This window comes from Entelurus aequoreus, linkage group LG15 (genome assembly GCF_033978785.1).
Source record: "Entelurus aequoreus isolate RoL-2023_Sb linkage group LG15, RoL_Eaeq_v1.1, whole genome shotgun sequence".
NCBI lineage: Eukaryota > Metazoa > Chordata > Actinopteri > Syngnathiformes > Syngnathidae > Entelurus > Entelurus aequoreus.
The window spans coordinates 25210431-25237044 of record NC_084745.1 but is presented as its reverse complement, the minus strand read 5'-3'; the positions used below and the strand labels follow the sequence as shown (position 1 = coordinate 25237044).

Sequence of the window (26614 nt, the reverse complement as noted above, 5' to 3'; positions counted from 1 at the left end):
TTTGGGCCGCACAAAACTTCAAACAGTAACTCACCGTTGACAAGAACATAAGGCAGGTTGAACTCACGTGAAAACATATGCCTGAGGGAATAAATTAGAGCCGCAAAGCAAAGGTATGCTTTTGAAAATGACTGATATACACTTGCTGTGAATCGTGCCGATGTGCTGCAATTTACTACTTTTAGTGTATAAAAAGGCGCTGTATGGCGTCGACGTTGTAGAATGTGTGCGCAGATGTGCTTTTAAAGGAGCACGAAAAAGAAAAAAAAACCTTTTTGGCACCAATGGCACCGCAAGGATCTGTCTTGAGAGGACAAGCAAGCACAAGTTAATTACTAAAGTTATAAGGTGTGCAACCACACATTTTTCCTCACTTAAACCTGATTAGACGGCACCAACCCAGGCTCCTGACAGGCTTGTTCGAACAGCTCAAAGCCTTCCTTTCATTGCAAGCAGCGGGAGATTGTGTGTCAGGAACCTTGCTTTTGCTGTTGTTTGAATATCACTCTGTGTCAAGGGAGTGAAGTGAAGTGAATTACATATATATAGCGCTTTTCTCTAGTGACTCACAGCGCTTTACATAGTTAAACCCATTATCTAAGTTACATTTAAACCAGTGTGGAAGGCACTGGGAGCAGGTGGGTAAAGTATCTTGCCCAAGGACACAACGGCAGTGACTAGGATGGTGGAGGCGGGGATCGAACCAGGAACCCTTAAGTTGCTGGTACGGCCGCTCTACCAACTGAACCACGTCGCCCCAAGGGAGCTGTGGTTCCTCTATAATAAAAGAGTGGCAATCATTAGGAGGTCAAAAAATAACTTCCAAGAAGATCCAACTGCAAAAATATTATTTACCATAAAGGGAATTTTCTAATTAATATTCTCAATTGTCATCCAAGTATAAATAAAGACCGCTCTGGCTGCAGTGCCCTCTGCTGGTTGTTCGGGGGAGCGTGTAGGTCACATTTATTTGTGCATCTGGTTTGTGGGAGGAATGTCTCATCGACACAAAAGCAAAAAAGCGATCCACATATGCAAATCCAATACAAATACAAATACAAAATCAAGCACATTCATATTCAAATCTCAAAAATATATTTACAAATACACGTTTATTTATACAAATTCTTGATTTATTTGTATGTCACATTTTTATATTTATACATTTTATTTGTATATATTTTCATATCTCAAAAATATATTTACAAATACAGATTATTTATTTATTTGTATATCACGTTTGTATTTGTAATTGTATAGTTATTAATATATGCATATGTATTAATACCATATTGATATATATATATAAGTTGATGTGAGACAATTCTACTTCCATAGGTGGGTGCCATGATTGGGTATAAAAAGCAGCTTCTATGAAATGCTCAGTCATTCACAAACAAGGATGGGGCGAGGGTCACCACTTTGTGAACAAATGTGTGAGCAAATTGTCCAACAGTTTAAGAACAACATTTCTCAACCAGCTATTGCAAGGAATTTAGGGATTTCACCATCTAAGGTTTGTAATATCATTAAAAGGTTCAGAGAATCTGGGGAAATCACTGCACGTAGCATTGAATGCCTGTGACCGTCGATCCCTCAGGCGGTACTGCATCAAAAAGTGACATCAGTGTGTAAAGGATATCACCACATGGGCTCAGCAACACTTCAGAAAACCACTGTCAGTAGCTACAGTTCGTCGCTACATCTGTAAGTGCAAGTTAAAACTCTACTATGCAAAGCGAAAGCCATTTATCAACAACACCCAGAAACGCCGCCGGCTTCGCTGGGCTCATCTAAGATGGATTGATGCAAAGTGTAAAAGTGCTCTGTGGTCTGACGAGTCCACATTTCAAATTGTTTTTGGAAACTGTGGACATCGTGTCCTCCAGAACAAAGAGGAAAAGAACCATCCGGATTGTTATAGGCGCAAAGTTCAAAAGCCATCATCTGTGATGGTATGGGGGTGTATTAGTGCCCAAGACATGGGTAACTTACACATCTGTGAAGGCACCATTAATGCTGAAAGGTACATACAGGTTTTGGAGCAACATATGTTGCCATCCAAGCAACGTATTTTTCATGGACGCCCCTGCTTATTTCAGCAAGACAATGCCAAGTGTTACAACAGCGTGGATTCGTAGTAAAAGAGTGCGGGTACTAGACTGGCCTGCCTGTAGTCCAGACCTGTCTCCCATTGAAAATGTGTGGCACATTATGAAGCCTAAAATACCACAACGGAGACCCCAGACTGTTGAACAACTTAAGCTGTACATCAAGCAAGAATGGGAAATAATTCCACCTGAGAAGCTTAAAAAATTTGTCTCCTCAGTTTCCAAACGTTTACTGAGTGTTGTTAAAAGGAAAGGCCATGTAACACAGTGGTAAAAATGCCCCTGTGCCAACTTTTTTGCAATGTGTTGCTGTCATTAAATTCTAAGTTAATGATTATTTGCAAAAAAAAATAAGTTTCTCAGTTCCAACATTTAATATCTTGTCTTTGCAGTCTATTCAATTGAATATAAGTTGAACAGGATTTGCAAATCATTGTATTCTGTTTTTATTTACGATTTACACAACGTGACAACTTCACTGGTTTTGGGTTTTGATTATTGTATTTTTACAGTATGTTTCATATTGTTTTTTTTTTTTAATCTTAGCTATTTTCCAGAGTGGACGCCTTAAAAGTAGCATCTTTCCTCAATCCTCAGTGCCATGCCGTGTTTTGTTATTGTCAATAGTGCTGTTTGTGCGTTTGTATATATCTGTTTTATTCTCTTCTTTTATTTCTTTTGTGTAAAGCACTTTGTGTTTGCCACTTGCCTGTGTATGAAAAGTGCTATATGAATAAACGTTTGATTTGATTTGATTTGAAGTAAACTGACGCTCTGTTGTTTTTCCTGATAAAAAAGCCAGGCAGTGGTGTGAAAGGAGCATGTCGGCTGAGCACAGTGAGAGAAGAAAGCAAAGACAATAAGGATGGCTTATAGCGGTTATCATCCGTCAGCCTTGGCCTGCGTCCACCAAGCCTGTACTGTGTCGAGAACTAATCTGTTGCCCACGAGAGGGCCTGGCCCTGATAGCACATCAGCTCAAGTGAAACATATCAAGGCTGCTGACATCCCACACTTTCTTCAGGGGAAATAACACAGCCATCGCTCACTAAATAAAGAATAATGTAATAGACTAAACTCACATAAAGCTTTCTTCCATAGAGTCGCTTTTTTGGGATGCAATTTGGAAACAAACACAAATAATGTTTAATTCCGGCACAATAGTCCAGAGTCACAGTTGCTGAGACCCGATAATGTTTTTTCTGTTGATTACATCAGAAATGCTTATTGATTTTTTTTGCAGTCATCATTTCTATTGTGGGCTGGCCAATGGTTATAGAGAAACGTTTTATTCCTTCAAGGCCCACAGGGGGCTGATATATTGTTGCTTTCATCACAGGAAGCACAATAAAAGTAGGGTGTAGGTACACCTGTGCAAATTATAGCATTCAACACGGGAGGTTGTATCAAAAATCCTAGCGTTATAATGGACATCAAAATAAGGAGTAAAAGGACCACAATGACACATATAGTATAGAGTGGATCCCCAGCAGCGGAGGGCGGGGCCGGGGGATTGACCTTTGCATTAATGAAAGACATTTTAATATGCGGCTCAATTACTTGCGTTTTTTTAACATTTTCAGTTAGTCTTGGAATTTTATCCAAGCGAACATAGACGAGAGAGACATAACGCAGAGAATCAAGTCAGAAAATTACAAGATTATGGTTGCAATTTGCATATTTGTGCGAGGAATTGGACAAAAAGGTGGGAATGTTTGGGCATCTCAAGATTCGATTTGACTCCGATTCTTGGGGTGACACAATTAAATTCGGAATCGATTGTCGATACAACGCGCTTCTCATAATATTTGATTTGGTATATAAATTATTATTAAACCCTTTCAAAACAGGTTACACAAGCTCCTCTTGGCTGATGGGTTGAGGGTTGGCCTAAAAAACATGTCATAAAAAATTGATTTATAAAATTTTATTTACAAAACTCAAACAATGTTAAGCAATCTCAAAGAAAATAGAGCAAACCCAAATCCAACCCAAACCCATTTTTACAATAATCAAAGCAATTTAGAAGACATACAAATATAATACTAAAAAAAGCAAAAACAAAAATTAATAAAAGCAACACTATAAATAGTAATAATGATCTAAAAAAAAATCACGATTTGGATCTGAATCAATTTTTTGAGCAGCCCTAAAACCCATATTATGGGTTACGACGACGACCTGCAGCGAAGCGCAGTGTGTCAGTTAGTCCGATGTTGATGTGATCAAACTTCTTTCTTGCTTGGAAAATACACACACAATTGTAACTGTTATTTCTTCCTGCAAATAATAAATATGTACAACTTGTTTGGATGTATTTATTTATGTAAAATTGTCATTAAATGTAATATTGCCTGACAAAAAGTGATTCGACGTACGTAATATTTTGATATTTACACATCGCATATTTACACACGCGCATCTGACTAGAATACCCTTATGTGCATTACATATATCAACATCAACTACCTACTGTACTGTTTACTTGTTGAAATACCCTTTTTAGAGCAAATATCTACCCATATAATTTATATGTGTATATATATAATATATAAATATATATATATATATATATATATATATATATATATATATATATATATATATATATATATATATATATATACACAGTATATACACGTACACACACACACATATACATGTATACTGTATAGGAAGAAACACACATACATATATACAGTATACATATATACACACAAACACTAAATTTGACAAACAAAATAACTACTATTTTTAAGAACAAGTTACAGTAATATATAATATATATATACACTACCGTTCAAAAGTTTGGGGTCACCCAAACAATTTTGTAGAATAGCCTTCATTTCTAAGAACAAGAATAGACTGTCGAGTTTCAGATGAAAGTTCTCTTTTTCTGGCCATTTTGAGCGTTTAATTGACCCCACAAATGTGATGCTCCAGAAACTCAATCTGCTCAAAGGAAGGTCAGTTTTGTAGCTTCTGTAACGAGCTAAACTGTTTTCAGATGTGTGAACATGATTGCACAAGGGTTTTCTAATCATCAATTAGCCTTCTGAGCCAATGAGCAAACACATTGTACCATTAGAACACTGGAGTGATAGTTGCTGGAAATGGGCCTCTATACACCTATGTAGATATTGCACCAAAAACCAGACATTTGCAGCTAGAATAGTCATTTCCCACATTAGCAATGTATAGAGTGTATTTCTTTAAAGTTAAGACTAGTTGAAAGTTATCTTCATTGAAAAGTACAGTGCTTTTCCTTCAAAAATAAGGACATTTCAATGTGACCCCAAACTTTTGAACGGTAGAGTATATATATACATGCTTATACATAATATATATATATATATATATATATATATATATATATATATATATATATATATATATATATATATATATAGATACACACACACACATATATATATATCTATATATATATATATATATATATATATATATATATATACACACACACACATATATATATATATCTATATATATATATATATATATATATATATATATATATATACACACACACACATATATATCTATATATATATATATATATATATATATATATATATATATATATATATATATATATATATATATATATATATATATATATATATACACACACACACATATATATATATCTATATATATATATATATATATATATATATATATATATATATATATATATATATATATATATATATATAGATATATATACACATACATACATACACATATATATATATATATATTATATATACACATATAAATTATGTGGGTAGATATTTGTTCTAAAAAGGGTATTTCAACAAGTAAACAGTACAGTAGGTAGTTGATGTTGATATATGTAATGCACATAAGGGTATTCTAGTCAGATGCGCGTGTGTAAATATGCGATGTGTAAATATCAGCCACAGAAGAGGAAAACTGTCCTTTCCCGGGCATGATAAAGTCTTAAATAATGTCAAACACGTAGCGTTACAATAACCAGGAAGATAAAGTGTTTGTCTCACACCTACTAATCAAGCATTCACATTTTGCCACAACACACATGGGGGAAAGTCCTAATTGGAAATACAGCCATATTAACTCCTAAACTGCCATTTTAACACACACCAAACCATCAGCACGCATCCAATGCTTTCTCGTGGCCACGAGAAACTTTTTATAAAAAAAAAAAAAAAAAAAAAAATATATATATATATATATTTTTTTTTTATAAAAAACATGTATCTCGTGGCCACGAGAAACTTTCTCGTGGCCACGAGATACATGTCTAAAAAAAAATAATTCCCATGTCCCTTTAGGGGCTCCGTATTTCTATACTTAGAATTCTATTATTTCTAATTAATCAAATTGACAGATAAAAATTAATGTAATAAATTCAAATTAAAAAAAAGAATAATAATTATATATATTTTTTTATTACTAATGTGGACGATTTAATATTATTTTTTATTATTATTATACATATTTTTCTTTTTTTTAGATCATGGCCCCTCAAGTTTTCTATTTGGGCTCCAGTACTCTGGAATGCCCTCCTGGTAACAGTTAGAGATGCTATCTCAGTAGAAGCATTTAAGTCCCATCTCAAAACTCATTTGTATACTCTAGCCTTTAAACAGACCCCCCTTTTAGACCAGTTGATCTGCCGTCTCTTTTCTGCTCTGCCCCCCTCTCCTGCGTGGAGAGGTTATTAGGTGACCACAGATGACGCGCTAGCTGTTCAAAGTCGGGACCAGGGGTGGACCACTCATCTGTGCATCAATTGGGGACGTCTCTGCGCTGCTGACCTGTCTCCACTCAAGATGATCTCCTGCTGGCCCCACTATGGACTGGACTCTCACACTATTATGTTAGATCCACTATAGACTGGACTCCCACAATATTATCTAGATCTACTTGACGTCCTTTGCACCGGTCGACCAGGGGGGTGGGGGAGTCCCCTATATCTGCGGTCCCCTCCAAGGTTTCTCATTGTATCCCATTGGGTTGAGTTTTGTCTTGCCCTGATGTGGGATCTGAGCCAAGGATGTCATTGTGGCTTGTGCAACCCTTTGAGACACTTGTGTTTTAGGGCCATATAAATAAACTTTGACTGATTAATTGATAAATCTGTTTTTTAAAAGTGAAAACTATTTTAATTAGTATAACTTAAAAAAAACTATACATTTATATACAGTAAATATTTTAATTTCATATCATAATTGTTCTAATTCATTAATTTCAACAAGCAGGTGTCCAATTGTAGGTTATCTGCTACTGTGACACATTTAATTACAATTCCCAGCATGGTTTCAAAGCACCCGCCTGCAGAGAATCAGACAACTCTTGTTGCTGGAATATTTCTACATATATTTGTAAAAAAAAAAGAACAGCTTAAAAAGCTCTGGGCTATACCTGAACAACAAGTCATTACAGGTTAGAAGTAATTAACTTAATTGCTATCATTAAGCTGTGATCACTGAAACAAAATGGTGCGTTCTGTTGTACAAAAGTGTGTATAAAACACATGTTTTTCATTTATCTACCATAACGCAAGCACATACGCATCATGTGCTGTGCTAATAACGTGTGACCCTCTTGTAAAAAACACTAACTATTCCCATGAAGCACGAGGAAGCAGCGATACGGCATGATGACAGATTAGTGCCAGACAAGAAGGATTGTGATGTATGTGTAGACTTCAAATAAGACAAGAGGAGGACATAAACATCAGACACTACTGACCGCAAATGCAACTCGCTCATAAACATCCTTTTTATTTTTTTTGCATACACGCTCGTATATTTCATTTTCACGGCCTGATTTGCGAGATGGGAAGAAAAGAGCTGATTCCTTTTCAGGTGCCACGCTGTACTACATCACCTGATCGTAAATTCCTGATGTAAACCTTTATTTCTATCTTAGCTCATCATGTGGAAGATTGCTAGCATCAATAAACACCACGAGGGTCGCAATTATTCAGACATGGCTGCTTTCTCAAACACAAACAACTTTTATTTGTATATTTTTTCATAACATAAACAATTGTCTATGGTCTTGTTAATTTTACATTCAAGTTCGATACTGAGGAGTGAATCCACTTACGAAAAGATACAACCAACACTCACAGACAACAACCCCTGGTAACATTTACACTATTAATATTGCACATAGTCTACACTCATTCACTTAGAGTAGCATACACACGCCACGTAATCATCAAAGGTTTGAATAAACCTTGTGAACCGCAGTTGTGCCCTGGTTGTCGCCTCCTTCCCTTATCTGTACATAACAGGCTGCTCTGGAAGTTCAGCAAACGTTTGTTTCTTTGTTTGTGTTTTTGGTATTGCCACATTTTTTTTGTGTGTTTTTCTTTTTTTGTAGCGTTTGGACGTTGCTGCGCGTTTTCCCCCTACCAGCCCCTGCAAAAATGACATCTAAGGAGAACATTCAAATAAATAACATCTTACAAACATGATTTAGTCATTTGTGAAGTCAATTTTAATTGTGTTAAAATCATCACGCTGCACTAGTGAATGGTGCTCCTGCCTATCTCCACATTTGTCACAGACCGATTACTGCGCATGATGTGACATCAAGCTTCAACCTCTAATGAAACACACTCACACACACTTGCTAAACAGAAACTGTCACACATATAGCATTTTCCAGAACAAACACCACCTTGGTGCTCCTTTCAAAATCTCCATGTGTGATGAGAACAACCCCTACCTGTGACAGCCCAGGTGACTGCATGTGGCAGTGATGGACTAAAGAGGTGGGCCAAGCACTAATGCTAAGGCACTTAATGCTTATTAAGATTAATCAATGCCCAATTTCTCTCCTAATGCCATAAACAGACACACTAACAGAGGAAAATAAAAGGGGATAATGCAAGGAGTAACCAATTGCAGGCCTCAAATTTTAACTTTTTAAGGTCAAGGCAAGTGTTGCCTTAAAGGAGGGCTCATATTTTAGGGCACCAAAGAAAGTTAAAAGGGCACCAAGGCAAACATAATTTTCTTTCGAGGCAGGGGCTCCAAAGCATGCATGCATATATATATATATATATATATATATATATATATATATATATATATATATATATATATATATATATATATATATATATATATATATATATATATATATATATATATATACGTATATATATATATATATATATATATATATATACGTATATATATATATATATATATATATATATATATATATATATATATATATATATATATATATGTATATATATATATATATATATATATATATATATATATATATATATATATATATATATATATATATACATATACATATATATATATATACATATATATATACACATATACATATATATATACATATATATATATATATACATATATATATATATATATATATATATGTACATATATATACATATATATATATGTGTATATATATACACATATATATATACATACATACATATATATATACATATACATACATACATATATGTGTATATATATATATATATATATATATATATATATATATATATATATATATATATATACACACATATATATAATATATATATATATATATATATATATATATATATATATATATATATATATATATATATATATATATATACACACATATATATAATATATATATATATATATATATATATATATATATATATATATATATATATATATATATATATATATATATATATATATATACCGTAATTTCCGGACTATAAGCCGCTACTTTTTCCCCTCGTTCTGGTCCCTGCGGCTTATACAACGGTGCGGCTTATATACGGCCTGTTCTTCTCCGACACCGACGAAGAGGATTTCGGTGGTTTTAGTACACAGGAGGTAGACGATGACACAATGATTAAAGACTGACTTTTCATATACCGGTAGGCTGGTTATTTTGATAACGTACAGGCGAGCACTTTGTATTACTTTGCACCGTTGTATTATTTGTACTCTGCATGAATGCTGTTCGCCATGTCAAAGATGTGAAAGTTTGATTAAATGATTGAAAGATTTATTGTTAATAAATGGGACGCTTTGCGTTCCCAAACAGTCATCACTGTCCCAACAATCCCCTCCGTGGTAGCAGGAACCCCTATATACTACGGTAATTACACATCAAAACCCTGCGGCTTATAGTCGGGTGCGGCTTATAGTCGGGTGCGGCTTATATATGGAGCAATCTGTATTTTCCCCTAAATTTAGCTGGTGCGGCTTATAGTCAGGTGCGGCTTATAGTCCGGAAATTACGGTATATATATATATATATATATATATATATATATATATATATATATATATATATATATATATATATATATATATATATATATATATATATATATATATAACTGTTTTTTAAAATTCATTATTAATATATTGAGGCGGTATAGCTCGGTTGGTAGAGCGGCCGTGCCAGCAACATGAGGGTTCCAGGTTTGATCCCCGCTTCCACCATTCTAGTCACTGTCGTTGTGTCCTTGGGCAAGACACTTTACCCACCTGCTCCCAGTGCCACCCACACTGGTTTAAATGTAACTTACATATTGGGTTTCACTATGTAAAGCGCTTTGAGTCACTAGAGAAAAGCGCTATATAAATATAATTCACAATTCACACACTTCATATAAACTTGTCAGCTTTTTGTCATTACATGATGCCTTTATCTCTATTTGTACATTGTGATAGAGGGAGGTATTTTTTTAAATTATTAGTTTTTTTAAGTTATGTACATTTACTGTATATGTACATGTAGATGATGTGTAGGGACAGATCCATTAAGAGTTTGAGCAGAAATATGTCGTAGAGGAATTAATTGTACACAATAACACAATAACAAAATGGTCTGTCACATGAATGTTTTTTGAAATGATACCTTTGTGACATGAAAAAACACAAGCAATGTATAAAAACCTTTTGTTTACCTTTTTATATTAAAATAAGACACAAAGCAGTTTGGCTAATGAAGATGAAATCTAATAAACAAGCTTAGTTTTTCTCTTGGTTCAGTTTGGCCAACAAAAACAAAGAGTGACACCGCTCACGTCAAATACACAATCTTCACAGCCTTCGTTCATTTCAATGAGATGACAAAACATTTGAGCTAGTATTGATGTTAATTGAACACTGATACAGTTTGCAGTTAAATAAAGGACGAGTGAACATCCCAGTCAACAAACTAGAGACTTTATAAACAAGTTGTGGCAACGTCACGACACATCGCCTGTTGCAAAACATAAAATAGTTTTCTCCTTCGCTGTATACTTTTAGTGTGGGAACAAGTGCGTCCGTCTCCAATATTGTCCACACCTGTCTCCATCTAAACACAGCAGTGCACTCTTAAACACACATGGGAAGCGAGGGAAAATGATGTTAAACCAGTCTGTGTCTTTAGTCTGTCATGATTATCAAGCCAAACGACGCTAATGTGCATGCGCCTGACTTCGTGTTGCCTAAAATGCATTAATAAATGACGGTTTTTCTGTAATTAAAAAATTAGACGGTGTTCCTAACCGTCAGGAATTTTATCACAAATTATCATTATACCGTTCACTGTTACATATCTCGTCCATTAACAAGTAAAGAGTCAAGGGCAGTCACGGCATGTTCTTGCCGCAAATGTTGGTAAATTTTTTAGGGCATTACCGCAAATGACGAGGGCGGTCGCGGCTTTTGCAGCAGTTGCCGTGGTTAAATTCAAGCCCTGCAATTGTATTCAAGACGAGACAGAGGGCAGCAGGAAACTAGGGACTATGGAATGTAAGACTGAAGGGGCCACAGCATCCATCCATCCATTCACTACCGCTTGTCCCTTTTGGAGTCGCGGGGGGTGTTGGAGCCAATCATAACTGCATTCGGGCGGAAGGCGGAGTACACTTTGGACAAGTCGCCACCTCATCACAGGGCCAACACAGATAGACAGACAACATTCACACTCACATTCACACACTAGGGCCAATTTAGTGTTGCCAATCAACCTATCCCCAGGTGCATGGCTTTGGCGGTGGGAGGACACAGCAGCAACTTAAAGGCCTACTGAAACCCACTACTACCGACCACGCAGTCTGATAGTTTATATATCAATGATGAAATCTTAACATTGCAACACATGCCAATACGGCCAGGTTAACTTATAAAGTGCAATTTTAAATTTCCCGTGAAACTTCCGGTTGAAAACGTCTAGATATGATGACGTTTGCGCGTGACGTCAATGGTTGAAGCGGAAGTATTGGGACACCATTGTATCCCAATACAAACAGCTCTGTTTTTATCTCATTATTCCACAGTATTCTGGACATCTGTGTTGGTGAATCTTTTGCAATTTGTTTAATGAACAATGGGAGACTGCAAAGAAGAAAGCTGTAGGTGGGATCGGTGTATTAGCGGCTGGCTGCAGCAACACAACCAGGAGGACTTTGAGTTGGATAGCAGACGCGCTATCCGACGCTAGCCGCTGACCGCATCGATGATCGGGTGAAGTCCTTCGTCGCGCCGTCGATCGCTGGAACGCAGGTGAGCACGGGTGTTGATGAGCAGATGAGGGTTGGCGTAGGTGGAGTGCTAATGTTTTTATCATAGCTCTGTGAGGTCCCGTAGCTAAGTTAGCTTCAATGGCGTCGTTAGCAACAGCATTGTTAAGCTTCGCCAGGCTGGAAAGCATTAACCGTGTAGTTACAGGTCCATGGTTTAATAGTATTGTTGATCTTCTGTCTATCCTTCCAGTCAGGGGCTTATTTCTTTTGTTTCTATCTGCAGTTAAGCCCGATGCTATCACGTTAGCTCCATAGCTAAAGTGCTTCACCAATGTATTGTCATGGAGATAAAAGTCACTGTGAATGTCCATTTCGCGTTCTCAACTCTCATTTTCAAGAGGATATAGTATCCGAGGTGGTTTAAAATACAAATCCGTGATCCACAATATAAAAAGGAGAAAGTGTGGAATCCAATGAGACCTGTACCTAAGTTACGGTCAGAGCGAAAAAAGAAAGTCCTGCACTGCACTCTAGTCCTTCACTCTCACGTTCCTCATCCACAAATCTTTCATCCTGGCTCAAATTAATGGGGTAATCGTCGCTTTCTCGGTCCGAATCGCTCTCGCTGCTGGTGTAAACAATGGGGAAATGTGAGGAGCCTTTCAACCTGTGACGTCACGCTACTTCCGGTACAGGCAAGGCTTTTTTTATCAGCGACCAAAAGTTGCGAAATTTATCGTCGATGTTCTCTACTAAATCCTTTCAGCAAAAATATGGCAATATCGCGAAATGATCCAGTATAATAATAATAATAATGGATTAGATTTGATCCATAGAATGGATCTGCTATCCCCGTTTAAATAAGAAAATTTCATTTCAGTAGGCTGCTGATCTTCAAATAGTACCTCAAAGTAGCTAGTAGTACCTCCTCTTGTGTCTCAAGCAAGTTGATACTCAAATGTGGTGAAGAGGCCATATTTGGATGCATGGAATTGTCGACAATGTCTTTGCAGCACTTCCACTTCTGACCGCTGCCCATATAAGGGTAGATTTTGGCAAAACACAAACACCTTATTTATTTCCTGTGCTAAAATTTTTTGGGCAAATGTGCTAAATCTCCAAGTTTGACTCCATTGAATTGAAATTTCTCACACAACTCAATGCACCTCCACTGTAACTTTGGGGTGTTTTGCTGAATCCCCACAACATTTTTTTACACATTTTCGGGCGATTTACACACGTGTGTACAATTTGATTAGTCTAAAAAGCTTAGGCTGCACTTTTAAAGCATGTACAGTAATAGTACGGTATAGTTTACAATTTATTCAAGCACCCTTTTCTGTGGCTCTTGAACCCAAAAGTTTGCCCACGCCTGCCCTAAAATGTAATTGATGAATTAATCAAGAAGTGTGTCTCCATACTGTTGCCCACGCAGTGACTCATTTAGTTGTAACATATAGATTGGCTGATAATTAACATGTCAGTTGCTTCAGTCTGCTGATAAATGAAATGCTGATAAATGGCACTGAGCGAAGATAAAGAGGACGCAGAGTGAAAAGCCAACCATCGCTCCTCACCGTCAGTGGAGCAGCCGGTAGAGCCGTCGCTAGAGCAGTAGCGCATCTCAATCCTCTGCCGGCCCACCTCCAGCAATCCGGGGTCTGGGACACGAGCCTTGCAGGTGTAACGGAATCGCTGCTCGTAGTGCCCGCCGTTGTCGGATATATTGACCGGCGTCCACGGGGTCCAGGGGGTCGTCTTCTTCAGGTCGGGACAAGGCTGGCTGTTGCAAGGCTGGTACTCCTGCAGATGAGAAACGTGGCATTTATTATTCTTTTGTGGCTAATCATTACTCATTGAGGTGTGAAAAGCTCAGACGTAAATTATTAGCAGAGCTCTCAAGCTTAATAAAACACCAGACAATTGCTTCTAAAAAATCCCAACAGAGTGACTAATGTGATGGAAACAGCTTATTTGATGTGGAATTAATCACAGTTCAGCCTTCGGCGCCACCTGATTGTGGTTCTCGTCGGTTTATGTTGTAACGGCTCGCCAAAATACTAAGGATAGCTGAGGATACATGCCCTTAGACACCTTTGCTTGAACTAACCAGGCAGAAACGGTCACTGATGGGAGTTTCAAGGCAGCTGGAAACGGACGGGATGTGATGCATGGAGGTGCAAATAAGGCACATTATCCCATCTGCATCAAGAAGACAGCTCACATCTTCAGGAGCACAGTCAGAATATACTGCTGCAAATTCTCGCCGACAGATTCTATTAGGACAGAAAATATCCTTTGAGGCGCTAAATGTGTTGATAGCTTGGAGATAATCTTGGCAGTTCCATATGCCTGAGGAGGTTGTGTTTATTCATGCTAAATTTCGGCCTTGAGTGACTGCCAGACCTTGGAGACGATAAGGGCCTGCCAGATAGAGCAGAGTGACACGCCACCACATCAGGCACACCTGCACGACCAAGAGACATCCTCGATTTGAGGGAAGCGTTTATTTAATAATGTGGAAAAACGTACATTGGTGTAGAGCTGCACTGCACTGCGTCATATAAATGTATATTCATTCGCAATAAAAACCACATTTAGTTTTAAAAAACTAAAAGAGTTATAGGTTACAACATAAGGTACAACTGCAAAATCAAATAAGATCCAATAAAAGAGCTGCATCAAGAACTAAACAATATTTAACAATAATGTCATTGCAACTTACATATTTCTAATAGTATTATTACATAACGATAAGGTTTAAGTCAATCTATAGGTCTACGTTTTCATGCATTAAATTAATCGGATTTCTCAAAATTTGGATCTCAAGAAGCATCCGACAACCCATGGAAACACCTTAATCTCATCACGTTTGGCTTTTGAAAAACTGAAAAACACCCCGATTATGCGATTGGAAACCAGTCTATGGGTGTTCTCATTCATCCAGGTCATTGTATTTGTCAGGAACTGCTGGTGATGAACCCCAGGATACAGAGATGGCAGGCTTGATGCAGGAAAACATGACTTTAATGCCAAAAATGCAGGGAAAACACAAACCAGGAGCCAGGAGACAGGAAACAGGATACCAGGAAACAGGCAACAGGCAACAGGATACAGGATTCAAGGAAAACTGGAGAGGGCAAACAGCAAACAGTCTACAGCATACAATCCTCCAGTCAGTGCTGGAGGATTGTAAGGCAGGTATAAATAGTAGCCTGATTGGCAATTGCCACCAGGTGTGCCAGGCTGCCAATCAGGGACAGGTGAGGGAAACAAGCGCTCGGGGAGACGTGCAGGAACTGGAACCAAAATAAGAGCGCTGACAAACATCACCAAACTGTCAGTGACAAGCCTGACAGGATTTTCAGGGCATTCATCGATGGCAACTGGTTTGGTTTGTCTTAGAAGACGTTTCGCCTCTCATCCAAGTAAGCTTCATCAGTTCATGCTCATAGACTTAGATTGGTCCGACCGAGTCTAGTGGCTAGTGCCAACACCACAAGTAGTTATACTCTGACACCAGGAGGGTGTGCCTGGGCAAGGATAGTTTTGCGCTATTGTAGTGAGAAAAACAATCTTCGTCGGCAATCTTGCTGTCATTGCCGATGACAGTCGTTGAAGTGGACTTGCAGAGTCTATTAGAAATGGTTGAAAGGACAGTGTTGTATATGGGGAATAGGTGGCGTCGCAGACCACCTTCTCTGTTCAACTTTGACATAGATAGCTTCCGTCACTCCTCCAGATCTCCCGAGTGGGTGTGGGTTGCCGGAGGGGACCCTTCGTGTCGCGCCTGAGCCAGTCTCAACGCGCGAGATATAACCCGGAAGCAGATACCATTCAATCAAAACATAGGCAACATTTGCAATGAAGAGGAACATGTTTATTTGCTTCACAAGTTAAAGGAAAACATTTTGAAGTGTATCGATTTTAAGAAGGTAGCTAAGGAAAATGAGAATGCCGGCTTAATTCTGACTCCTGAACATAATACAAATGAGGTAAAAAAGAATGAAGCAGGTACTGTATCTTACAAGACAAATAATAAAAGCGTACACAAACCTCTTCACACTGCATTTGTGCACTCCAAACTCTTTAACAACAACTCTGTATTCCACACAACTGGCAAGCTTGTCCAGAACAACATCAATCTTTATCAACGGGAAGTGTCTTTTCCTTTGGATATATAACTCCTTCCATTAATCTTTTGAATAAACTCAGAGACATTCGAAAGTTTTGTTTCCATGATTCTCCGTCCGAAGATTCCTTTGAAACGACTCTCTTCCGCCAGTCATTCTTTGCTTCGAACCTGTATTCAATCCAGCAATTCCGAGACATTCTTGGTAGTAGTGTCATGTTCATCGCGCAATCTACGATAATTTCTTGATGCTGTCTACTATTTAACATAAGCATAGCTATTAGAGATGTAATATTTGTAATCTGTGCCAATATTCCAAGATGGCCGACATCACTGTCTTTTGTTTGTCTGCTTGTCAAAGTGGTCTGAATTTCTATCTGTTTTAATTTATTTTTTAGCCAATTTAAGTAAATTGTACTAGGTTTAAGTGTAACAATTGATGAATGAAGGCTTACTTCCAAAAAGTGGCATTTCTGACTGCTTTTGTTGGATTTGGAAATCTGGAGGCCTTTGACCTGCTGAAGCCAGGAGATGTTTTGCTAGCTGAAATTTTGGCCTTCCACCTGCCACAGCCCAGATCTATCCTGGCCCCAGCTTGGCCTTCCATTGCCTGCAGACTGGGTCTGCTAACTTCATTTTGGCCTTCCACTGCCTACAGACAGGATCTGCTAGCTGCAGACCGGATCTGCTAGCTTCATCCTGGCCTTCCATCTGCCACAGCCTGGATCTGCTAGCTTCATCTTGGCCTTCCATCTGCCACAGCCTGGATCTATCCTAGTCTCAGCTTGGCCTTCCACTACCTACAGTCTGGGTCTCCTAGCTTCATCTTGGCCCTCCATCTGCCACAGCCTGGCTATAACCTAGCCCCAGCTTGGCCTCTCACTGCCTGCAGACTGGGTCTGCTAGCTTCATCTTGGCCTTCCATCTGCCACAGCCTGGCTCTAACCTAGCCCCAGCTTGGCCTCTCACTGCCTACAGACTGGGTCTGCTAGCTCATCTTGGCCTTCCATCTGCCACAGCCTGGATCTATCTTAGCCTCAGACTGACTAAGGCTGGGCCTCTGCTAGCCTTAGCTTGGCCTTCAAACTGCTGTAGCCTGGACATCTGAACTTTGAATATTGGACCTGGGTAGGTAGTAAAACAATTTAACAATGACTTTGACAAAAGCTCTGTATTTAATATTAATGCTTTTTCCTGGACTTGTTTTCTGCAATTGTAGTGGGGTACCTGACCAGGTGCTCCACCAACCTTTAACTCTACCGAACGCAATAACAATCACCTGGTCCTACGAAACTACAGCATTTACACAAAGCTTATTGATATCTACATGTGGGTCAGTGCTAAATAATTCTAACCAGCTTCATTTATGGTGTATTTCTGTGTTAAATAGATGTTTTTCTCCTTCTGAAATTACTCATTTTGACATTGTGAAGCCAAGTAATGTTGTCATCGGTTTACCTTGCCATATGAAACGAAACATTTTTATATTGGTCTTACTTCTTCTATCAGGCAATGTGCAACCAAATCCAGGCCCAGCTTTGTACAACATCAGTACTCCTGATGAATTTAGAGCTAGGTCAGGTCTTGGTTTAATTCATTCAAATATTAGAAGTCTACTGCCAAAATTAGACTTAGTCAAAATCTGGATTCAAACAACCAATGCAGACATATTTATCTTATCAGAAACCTGGCTAACCAAAGCAATCTCTGACAAGGACATTGCTATAAATGGATATAATGTCTTCCGATGCGATCGTCCTCGAAAAGGTGGAGGAGTGGCTGTGTATATAAAAAACAAATTTAATGTTACCTTATTATCATCACTGTCAATCACTAAACAATTTGAACTCCTTGCCCTGCAGCTTGAATTCTCACATGGCCAACCTCTCGCAATTGTAGGCTGTTATAGACCTCCCTCTGCCTCCACTGAAGCCCTTGCCTCGCTTGAATCCTTTATGAGTGGGTTAAAAGCTAGTGAACTTCTCTTGGTTGGTGATTTAAATTTTGACTGGTTGACTTCCTCTTCTGATAACCTTAAAGCTGTATGCAACTCACTAAACTTAACTCAATTAATCACTTCCCCAACTCGACCCAATACTAAAAACTCCTCAAAATCATCTTTACTTGATCTAATTCTAACCAACGCTCCCCATAAGTACACTGGCACTGGGGTGTTTGCCAATGACTTGAGTGACCATTGTACAATTGCAGCTGTAAGAAACTGCAAGCTACCAAAATCCAAACCCACTATTACATGCAAAATAAATATTAAAAACTTTTGCCTCCCAGCTTCTATATACGATTTAGCTGCCTTTCAGTGGAACACAGTTGCTTTAATTGATGATATTGAGATAACGTTGAAATACTTTTATAATGAATTTCAACGTATAGTCAATATACATGCTCCCTTTCGAAAACTTAGAGTTAAAGGTCGAAATAATCCCTGGTTTTCCTCTGCAATTGGAAACCTTCTCAAAGAGAGAGACGTTGCTTGGGCCAGGGCTCGAAAAACAAAGACAGTGGCTGACTGGCTTAGCTTTCGCCAGCTTAGAAATAAATGTACTTCGCTTGTTAAGAGGGCCAAGTCTGATTTTTACCTGCATGAATGCAAAAAACATATAAATGATCCCAAAAAGTTTTGGCAAACCATAAAAGCTTCTTTAAATCATGTGACAACAAATGACTTTCCAAGTCCTTTAATTACTCAATCTGGTACTTTGTCTGATAAGACAACTATATCAAATTGTTTTAATGAGTATTTTGTTTCTGCCGGATCCTTGTTTGAGTCGTTGAATCCTCAATTGTCAAATGTTGGTTTAACTAATGTTAATATACCAAATACACCACAGGCTGTAAATAGACGCAGCACCTGCACTTTTGAGTTCACACCTGTATCAATATCCGAGGTAAACAGTGCACTGAAGAGCCTGGACACAACTAAAGCAGCAGGACCTGACCAAATTGAACCCTTTTTCTTAAAATTGGGTGCTGATTTTGTTGCTGAGCCTCTCTCGCATATTTTTAACCTAAGTCTAACAAGTAAAAGCATTCCAAAAATCTAGAAATCGGCCTTTGTTCTTCCCCTGCTAAAAGGGGGTGAACCCACAAATATAAATAATTACAGATTTATTTCTAAATTATGCATTTTAGCAAAATTGTTTGAGAAGATCATCAGTAACCAGCTAGAGGATTTTTTAGAATCAAACAATATTTTATCTCCATTTCAATCTGGTTTTAGAAAACAGCATAGCACTATTACAGCTGCTCTTAAGGTCCTCAATGATTTAATCGAGGCTGTAGACGGCAAGAAATATTGTGTTGCCCTATTTATTGATTTGTCAAAAGCATTTGACACAGTAGACCACAGTCTGTTAATTCAAGCCCTTCATCACGTTGGATTATCTAAAAATGCAGCTGCTTGGTTCACAGACTATCTCTCCAGCAGAACACAACGTGTACAGGTGGCTGGGACCACCTCTTCATTACTGGACATTACCAAAGGCGTTCCACAAGGCTCAGTGCTGGGGCCCATTTTATTTTCTATCTACATAAATAATCTTTGTAATAATTTGTCAAATGCAATGTACCATTTTTATGCAGACGACACCATTATTTATTGCTGTTCAACCTCCATCACTCAGGCTTTTGAGTTTTTACAAGCTGCTTTTGATGTCATCCAGGCTCGCTAATTTGATCTTAAATTGGTTTTAAATACAGATAAAAGCAAGGTAATGGTTTTCTCTCATTCAAGGGTGCTACTGGAAAATATTCCAAATATTGTAACATCAAATGGAAACCCTATAGAGCAGGTCTTAAATTACAAGTACTTGGGTTTTACTCTTGATCAGGAGCTTTCATTTAAAGCCCATATTAACAACTTGGTCTCTAAGCTTAGGGTAAAGCTTGGTTTCTTTTTTAGAAATAAAAACTGCTTCTCTCTTAAAGTCAGAAAGAAATTGGTGACAGCAACTATCTTGCCTGTAATTGATTATGGAGACGTGCTTTATTTTAGTGCTTTATCTAAATGCCTCCAGTCCTTGGATACTGTTTTTCATTCAGCACTAAGATTTGTTACTGGCTGTCGTAGTCTCACCCACCATTGTCAACTGTATATGAAGTCAGACTTATCTTCATTGAGTGCACGCAGATACACACATTGGCTGACTATCATTTATAAGGCTCTTTTAGTTTTAATACCTCCATTCTTGTGTACTCTGTTACAAAGAAAAAGCAGCTCTTACGCATTACGTTCTAACAATTTGTATGTTTTAACTGTTCCTCATGTACGGACTGAATTTGGCAAAAGAGCTTTTGGCATTGCTGCCCCTATGGCATGGAATGCATTGCAGACGAAACTGAAACTTACAGAACTACTTCCATTTGGAGCCTTCCGTTCTGTCCTGAGGGACAAACAGCGAGAGACGTTTGCACAGTGCCTGTGTTTTTAAAGATGTAAATCTCTGTTGTTTTACAGTTCTCTTATGTATTTTAAAATGTATGTCTTAATGTATTATTTTTGAAACTGCTCTGTGACATGTGCTGTTGACCTCTTGGCCAGGTCACCCTTGTGAAAGAGATCTTGATCTCAATGGGTTTTCTTATCTGGTTAAATAAAGGTTCTATTACAGTGGTCATCAGGTACAACAAGAACTGGACTGTTGACTTGTCAGGAGCCAGATGCCTTGTTTTGGTGCGACGTCATAGGTCAACCGGAACAGCAATACATTTAGCCATGCTAAAAGGAAATAGGCCCCCCCCCCCCCAGTGTGGGGGAGGCACACGACATATGACCAATTGTCACATAACAAGAGAGAGGGCATGGACATTGGGACTATTAAAACAAATACAAAGAACCAAACTATTTGAGAAATCAGACTAATTTAGAGCATGGAAACAACAGGTAACCAATATCGGGTAAACCTGCACAATCTATTGAGAGACGATACAAGAACTGAAAAGAAAACTCTTACCCCACCTAGTATAGTTTTTAAGTAAGGGTATCCGGATCCGATATTGATGTCAGATATCGGTCTGATTTCAGCAAAAAAAAAACACGTATCGGATGATATCAGCCTGATCTAAAATCTCCGATGATAAGCTCCAATACAAGCCCTGCAGCGTGTGTTCAAAGTTGGACAGCCGGTTAACATCTAAATGTCCTCCAATAAGCACACACGTTTTTATCTTTCCTTGTATTTTATTTAGACTTATACTTTTATATACTTTAGACTATTTTATTCTTTTTTTTTCTTTCTTTCTTTTTTTTTTTTTTTTTACAATTTTAACGGATATTCCTAATTATTTTAATAGTACCCATTTTATTTAATCTAAAATCTTTATTGTGTTGTATATGTGTCGTGCTAATTTAGTTTTTACCATTTTATTGAGTGGTTTGTTTAGATGTGTTTTATGTATACAATGTTTTGTACTGTACTACTTTGGGATTTTTATTGTATTTTTTTTTTTAACTTTGACCTTTCTGTTTTTATATTGTATAGCACTTTGGGACAGTAGTGGCTGATTTTCTCTATTTGACTAATGTCACTTGATCAACCAATTTCTAACGTTCCACACTATATAATAATAAAACCATGTACTATGATTTGTGCTGTCATATCATATAGATTAATATCAGTTTCGGCCAACACTTATAATAAGGCTCTTTCGGTATAGTATCAGACGTAAAAAAGATGCATCGGGACACCCCTAGTTTTAAAGGGGAACTGCACTTTTTTATTTCGGAATTTTGCCCAACGTTCACAATGATTATGAAATACATGATGATGGATGTTATTGTTGTTTTTTGGGGCATTCTAAATATAATATTCTACATATAAATAAATGCGCTCAAAAGTTTGCTTACAATGGAGCCAATGAGAGCCACACAATTCCACCTACAAAACATCCAAACATTCCCATTGAGGTTTTCTTTACATGATGTAGGTATACACTACCGTTCAAAAGTTTGGGGTCACCAAACAATTTTGTGTTTGAGCCTTCATTTCTAAGAACAAGAATAGACTGTCGAGTTTCAGATGAAAGTTCTCTTTTTCTGGCCATTTTTAGTGTTTAATTGACCCCACAAATGTGATGCTCCAGAAACTCAATCTGCTCAAAGGAAGGTTAGTTTTGTAGCTTCTGTAACGAGCTAAACTGTTTTCAGATGTGTGAACATGATTGCACAAGGGTTTTCTAATCATCAATTAGCCTTCTGAGCCAATGAGCAAACACATTGTACCATTAGAACACTGGAGTGATAGTTGCTGGAAATGGGCCTCTATACACCTATGTAGATATTGCACCAAAAACCAGACATTTGCAGCTAGAATAGTCATTTACCACATTAGCAATGTATAGAGTGTATTTCTTTAAAGTTAAGACTAGTTTAAAGTTATCTTCATTGAAAAGTACAGTGCTTTTCCTTCAAAAATAAGGACATTTCAATGTGACCCCAAACTTTTGAACGGTAGTGTATATGTAATGTAGTAACAGGCACATTTATAATAACATTTATTAATTACGTATTTTGATCATGGTAAGCATATATATAATTTTCGACATTTGCTTTTTTTTTTTCTTCATCACTGATTATAACTTACTGCAGACTACCAACAAACAGACTACCAACAAACATATTAAAACATCACTTTCTGTACAAGGTTTGCTGTCATTAGGATGCAGACTGCTGGGATGTTCATATATTCCCATTTAAGTGAAAAATGTCTCATAATCCTAACGAAGAAGGTAGGGGGGTAACAAGAGTCTTTTCATGTTGTCCTCGCCATTTCCGGGTCTAAATTGGCTGTCAAAGTGTACCAACTTGTCGGAATACCTACTCAGACGTCTCATGTCCAGGTGAGATGCTTGATTTATGATCGACAATAAAGTTACAGGGAGCAAGGAAGCGAGAAAGCAGCAGCCCACTCGACGATGTAAACATAGGCACACACATAAGTGATCACGGCGACGCTATAAATAATAATTCTGCGTTAGCGCTTATAATAACAATATCACTAATACTTGGTTAATTTTCAAATCACGAAATGTAAATGGAGTATTATTGCCGTTTTTTTAATGGTTATTTATCCGATTTTATGGACAAAATAGAGGAGCTCCCATTGGCTCTGCTGTAAGTGGACTTTTAGTTACTTTTATTTACAAGGTAGAATGCTTTAAAAAAAAATTAAAAAATAATCCATCCGTCGTCATGTCTTTCATAATGATTGTGAACGATAGGCAAAATTAGTGCAATTCCCCTTTAAGTCAACCAAAATATTAGAAACACCTCTCAGCATGACTGTTTACAACGGTAAAATGGACTTTAAGCAGCAGGGACATGCACAAAACTTAATGAAAGCAGATGCACAATATTTTTCAGGAGTTTTTAACATGGCAACATTTTTTTACCTAATTTTGCTGTGAATAATGCATGGATTACTGCTGTTCTAATTTATGATTGTTTGGCCTTGGTTTTGAAAGTTATTTTATCTGATACACCTCTTATTTGGGATGTTGTTTAATTGTACAGGTGGACCCAAAAAGTGGTCTTTCTTGGTCTAATTTCATCCGTCTTTACAGCATGTTTGGTTTCTTTCACAGTTTATAATTCGTCTCCCACTTCTTTTTCCCCATTTTTGTTTGTTTCATCTTTTTCTGTCTCGCTCCCCCACATGAGCCAAGGTTAAAAACACTAGTGGGATTGTGATTCTGTTTGCATCCGTGATGAACGAGCGTGTCCCGTCCATCTAGCGCCATAATCATCTCCAGACATTAATATTTAACATCATTACACACCAACGGTCTGTGATCATCAGATAAAACACACATTCATCTGATGCTGATAAAAACTAAATGGGGACCAAAGGTAGCTAAAGGTAAGCCATCTGTGGGTATTGTGAGTTGTTAATGGTGGCCAAACACCGTAAATATTTAATGAAACCTGTCCAGTAAGCTTTTTTTTTCTACTAAAGATTTGTGTCAATTCAGAAGCCTAAAGAGATAATTACTGGCTTTAAAGCTAAAGCTCATTCACTGACTCAAGAGACTGTGTCTTAAGTACTGCTTGTATATAGTTTATAGCGACAGGGTCAGCGTATTTGTAATAAAGATGTCCCACAGACTGAACTCACATTAAAAGCTATGTAGCTTGTCGAGAGGAGGAATGCCTTGGAATGGCTACACGTTACCTTAATTTGCACCTTTTTTTTATAATGCTTCCTATGGAGGCGCCACCACATTTCAGAATGAAAGATGAATTAAAAAAGTTATGAAGGGAAAAAATTACCTAATTTAATAGAGCTACATGCGTAAATGTCACCTAAAATGTTTAAATTCAGTGTCATCCTCATAAATTGATGACAGAAGGCAGACATGTGGGACCTCATAGGTCATTGTGTGCAGACATGCCGAGATAGGGCTTGAATCTTCGATTGGCATAACTCGCAGGGGGCTTGTAATAAAAAATCCATCCATCCATCCATCCATTTTCTACCGCTTATTCCCTTCGGGGTAGCGGGGGGCGCTTGAGCCCATCTCAGCTACAATCCGGCGGAAGGCGGGGTACACCCTGGACAAGTCGCCACCTCATCGCAGGGCCAACACAGATAGACAGACAACATTCACACTCACATTCACACACTAGGGCCAATTTAGTGTTGCCAATCAACCTAACAAATATAATATAAAATGACTGACAGTGCCCAATACTACTGCTGGTCATACAGTAAAATTAAGTATTATTAAGATATCCAATAGCCTGACTTGAAACGTGAATAAGGGTATACTGCCACTTTTTCTCATAATTTGATGGATTTTAATGAGTAAAGGCGAGAGAGATTTTAGCTCATTATAAATGGTTCCCTTCAAACAGCTAAAATTATACACAAAGCACACTACAATCTGCTACCCAAGAATATACAACAATTGTTCTCAACAAAAGAGGAGAAATATAATCTTAGAGAAAAAAATAATTTAAAACTTAAGACCTTCAGTATATCAGTATGTGGAATTCAATTATGGAATGGATTAAGGAAAAAAATATGATCCACTTCAAGAAACTCTTCAAACTTAGTGTTTACAAAGTACAAAGTAAAAGAACCATGTTAAACATTCTGAATGTATTTCATCCATCCATTCATTTTCTAGATAATCTTACTTATCTCACCATATTGAATATAATATACTTCACTAATTATTTTTATTTATTTTATTGTTATTACTTATGGAGTATATTGTGAATAAATTGAAAACAGGAAGTGAACAAAAGTTTTAGCACCTGCTATGTAAAGGAAAAGGTGTAGGATTAAATCAACTCTGCTTCTTCCTACTCCTTTTCGAACATGTTGAATAGAGAAACTGGAAATTGTGATGTATCATGTTGTATGCATGCATGTTCGAAATAAACACAAACACAACTCAACAAATTCAACCTTATTTAGCAAAAAAGAACAGCTCTTATCAAGAGGCAGAGCAGTTGCCGTGCCACTGAAAATAATGGCACAACTAGCACTTAGGTGTCAAAAGTAAAAATAGACAGCATTATCTTTAAAAAAAAATCTTTATTTACCCAGGAAAATCCCATTAAGATTAATAATCTGCGTGGGTTTCCTCCGGGTACTCCGGCTTCCTCCCACCGCCAAAGACATGCACCTGGGGATAGGCTGATTGGCATCACTAAATGGTCCCTAGTGTGTGAATGTGAGTGTGAATGTTGTCTGTCTATCTGTGTTGGCCCTGTGATGAGGTGGCGACTTGTCCAGGGTGTATCCCGCCTTCCGCCCGAATGCAGCTTGGCTAGACTCCAGCCATCCCTGTGACCCCGAGAGGGAC

The 26614-nt window shown here is 37.5% G+C and overlaps 1 protein-coding gene across 10 annotated transcripts in view; it reads right to left on the bottom strand.

Annotated features, from left to right (window-relative positions):
• Positions 1-26614, bottom strand: part of sema5a (sema domain, seven thrombospondin repeats (type 1 and type 1-like), transmembrane domain (TM) and short cytoplasmic domain, (semaphorin) 5A) — a 476735-nt gene that overhangs the window by 69638 nt on the left and 380483 nt on the right. For all 10 annotated transcript variants that reach the window (XR_009821170.1, XR_009821171.1, XM_062021096.1 and 7 more), the window contains one exon: positions 14232-14457. Coding sequence is in view for 8 of the 10 variants with exons in the window: in XM_062021096.1 (XP_061877080.1) it covers positions 14232-14457 (226 nt within the window). In the remaining 2 variants the exon portion in view is untranslated. The remainder of the gene's footprint in view (positions 1-14231; positions 14458-26614) is intronic.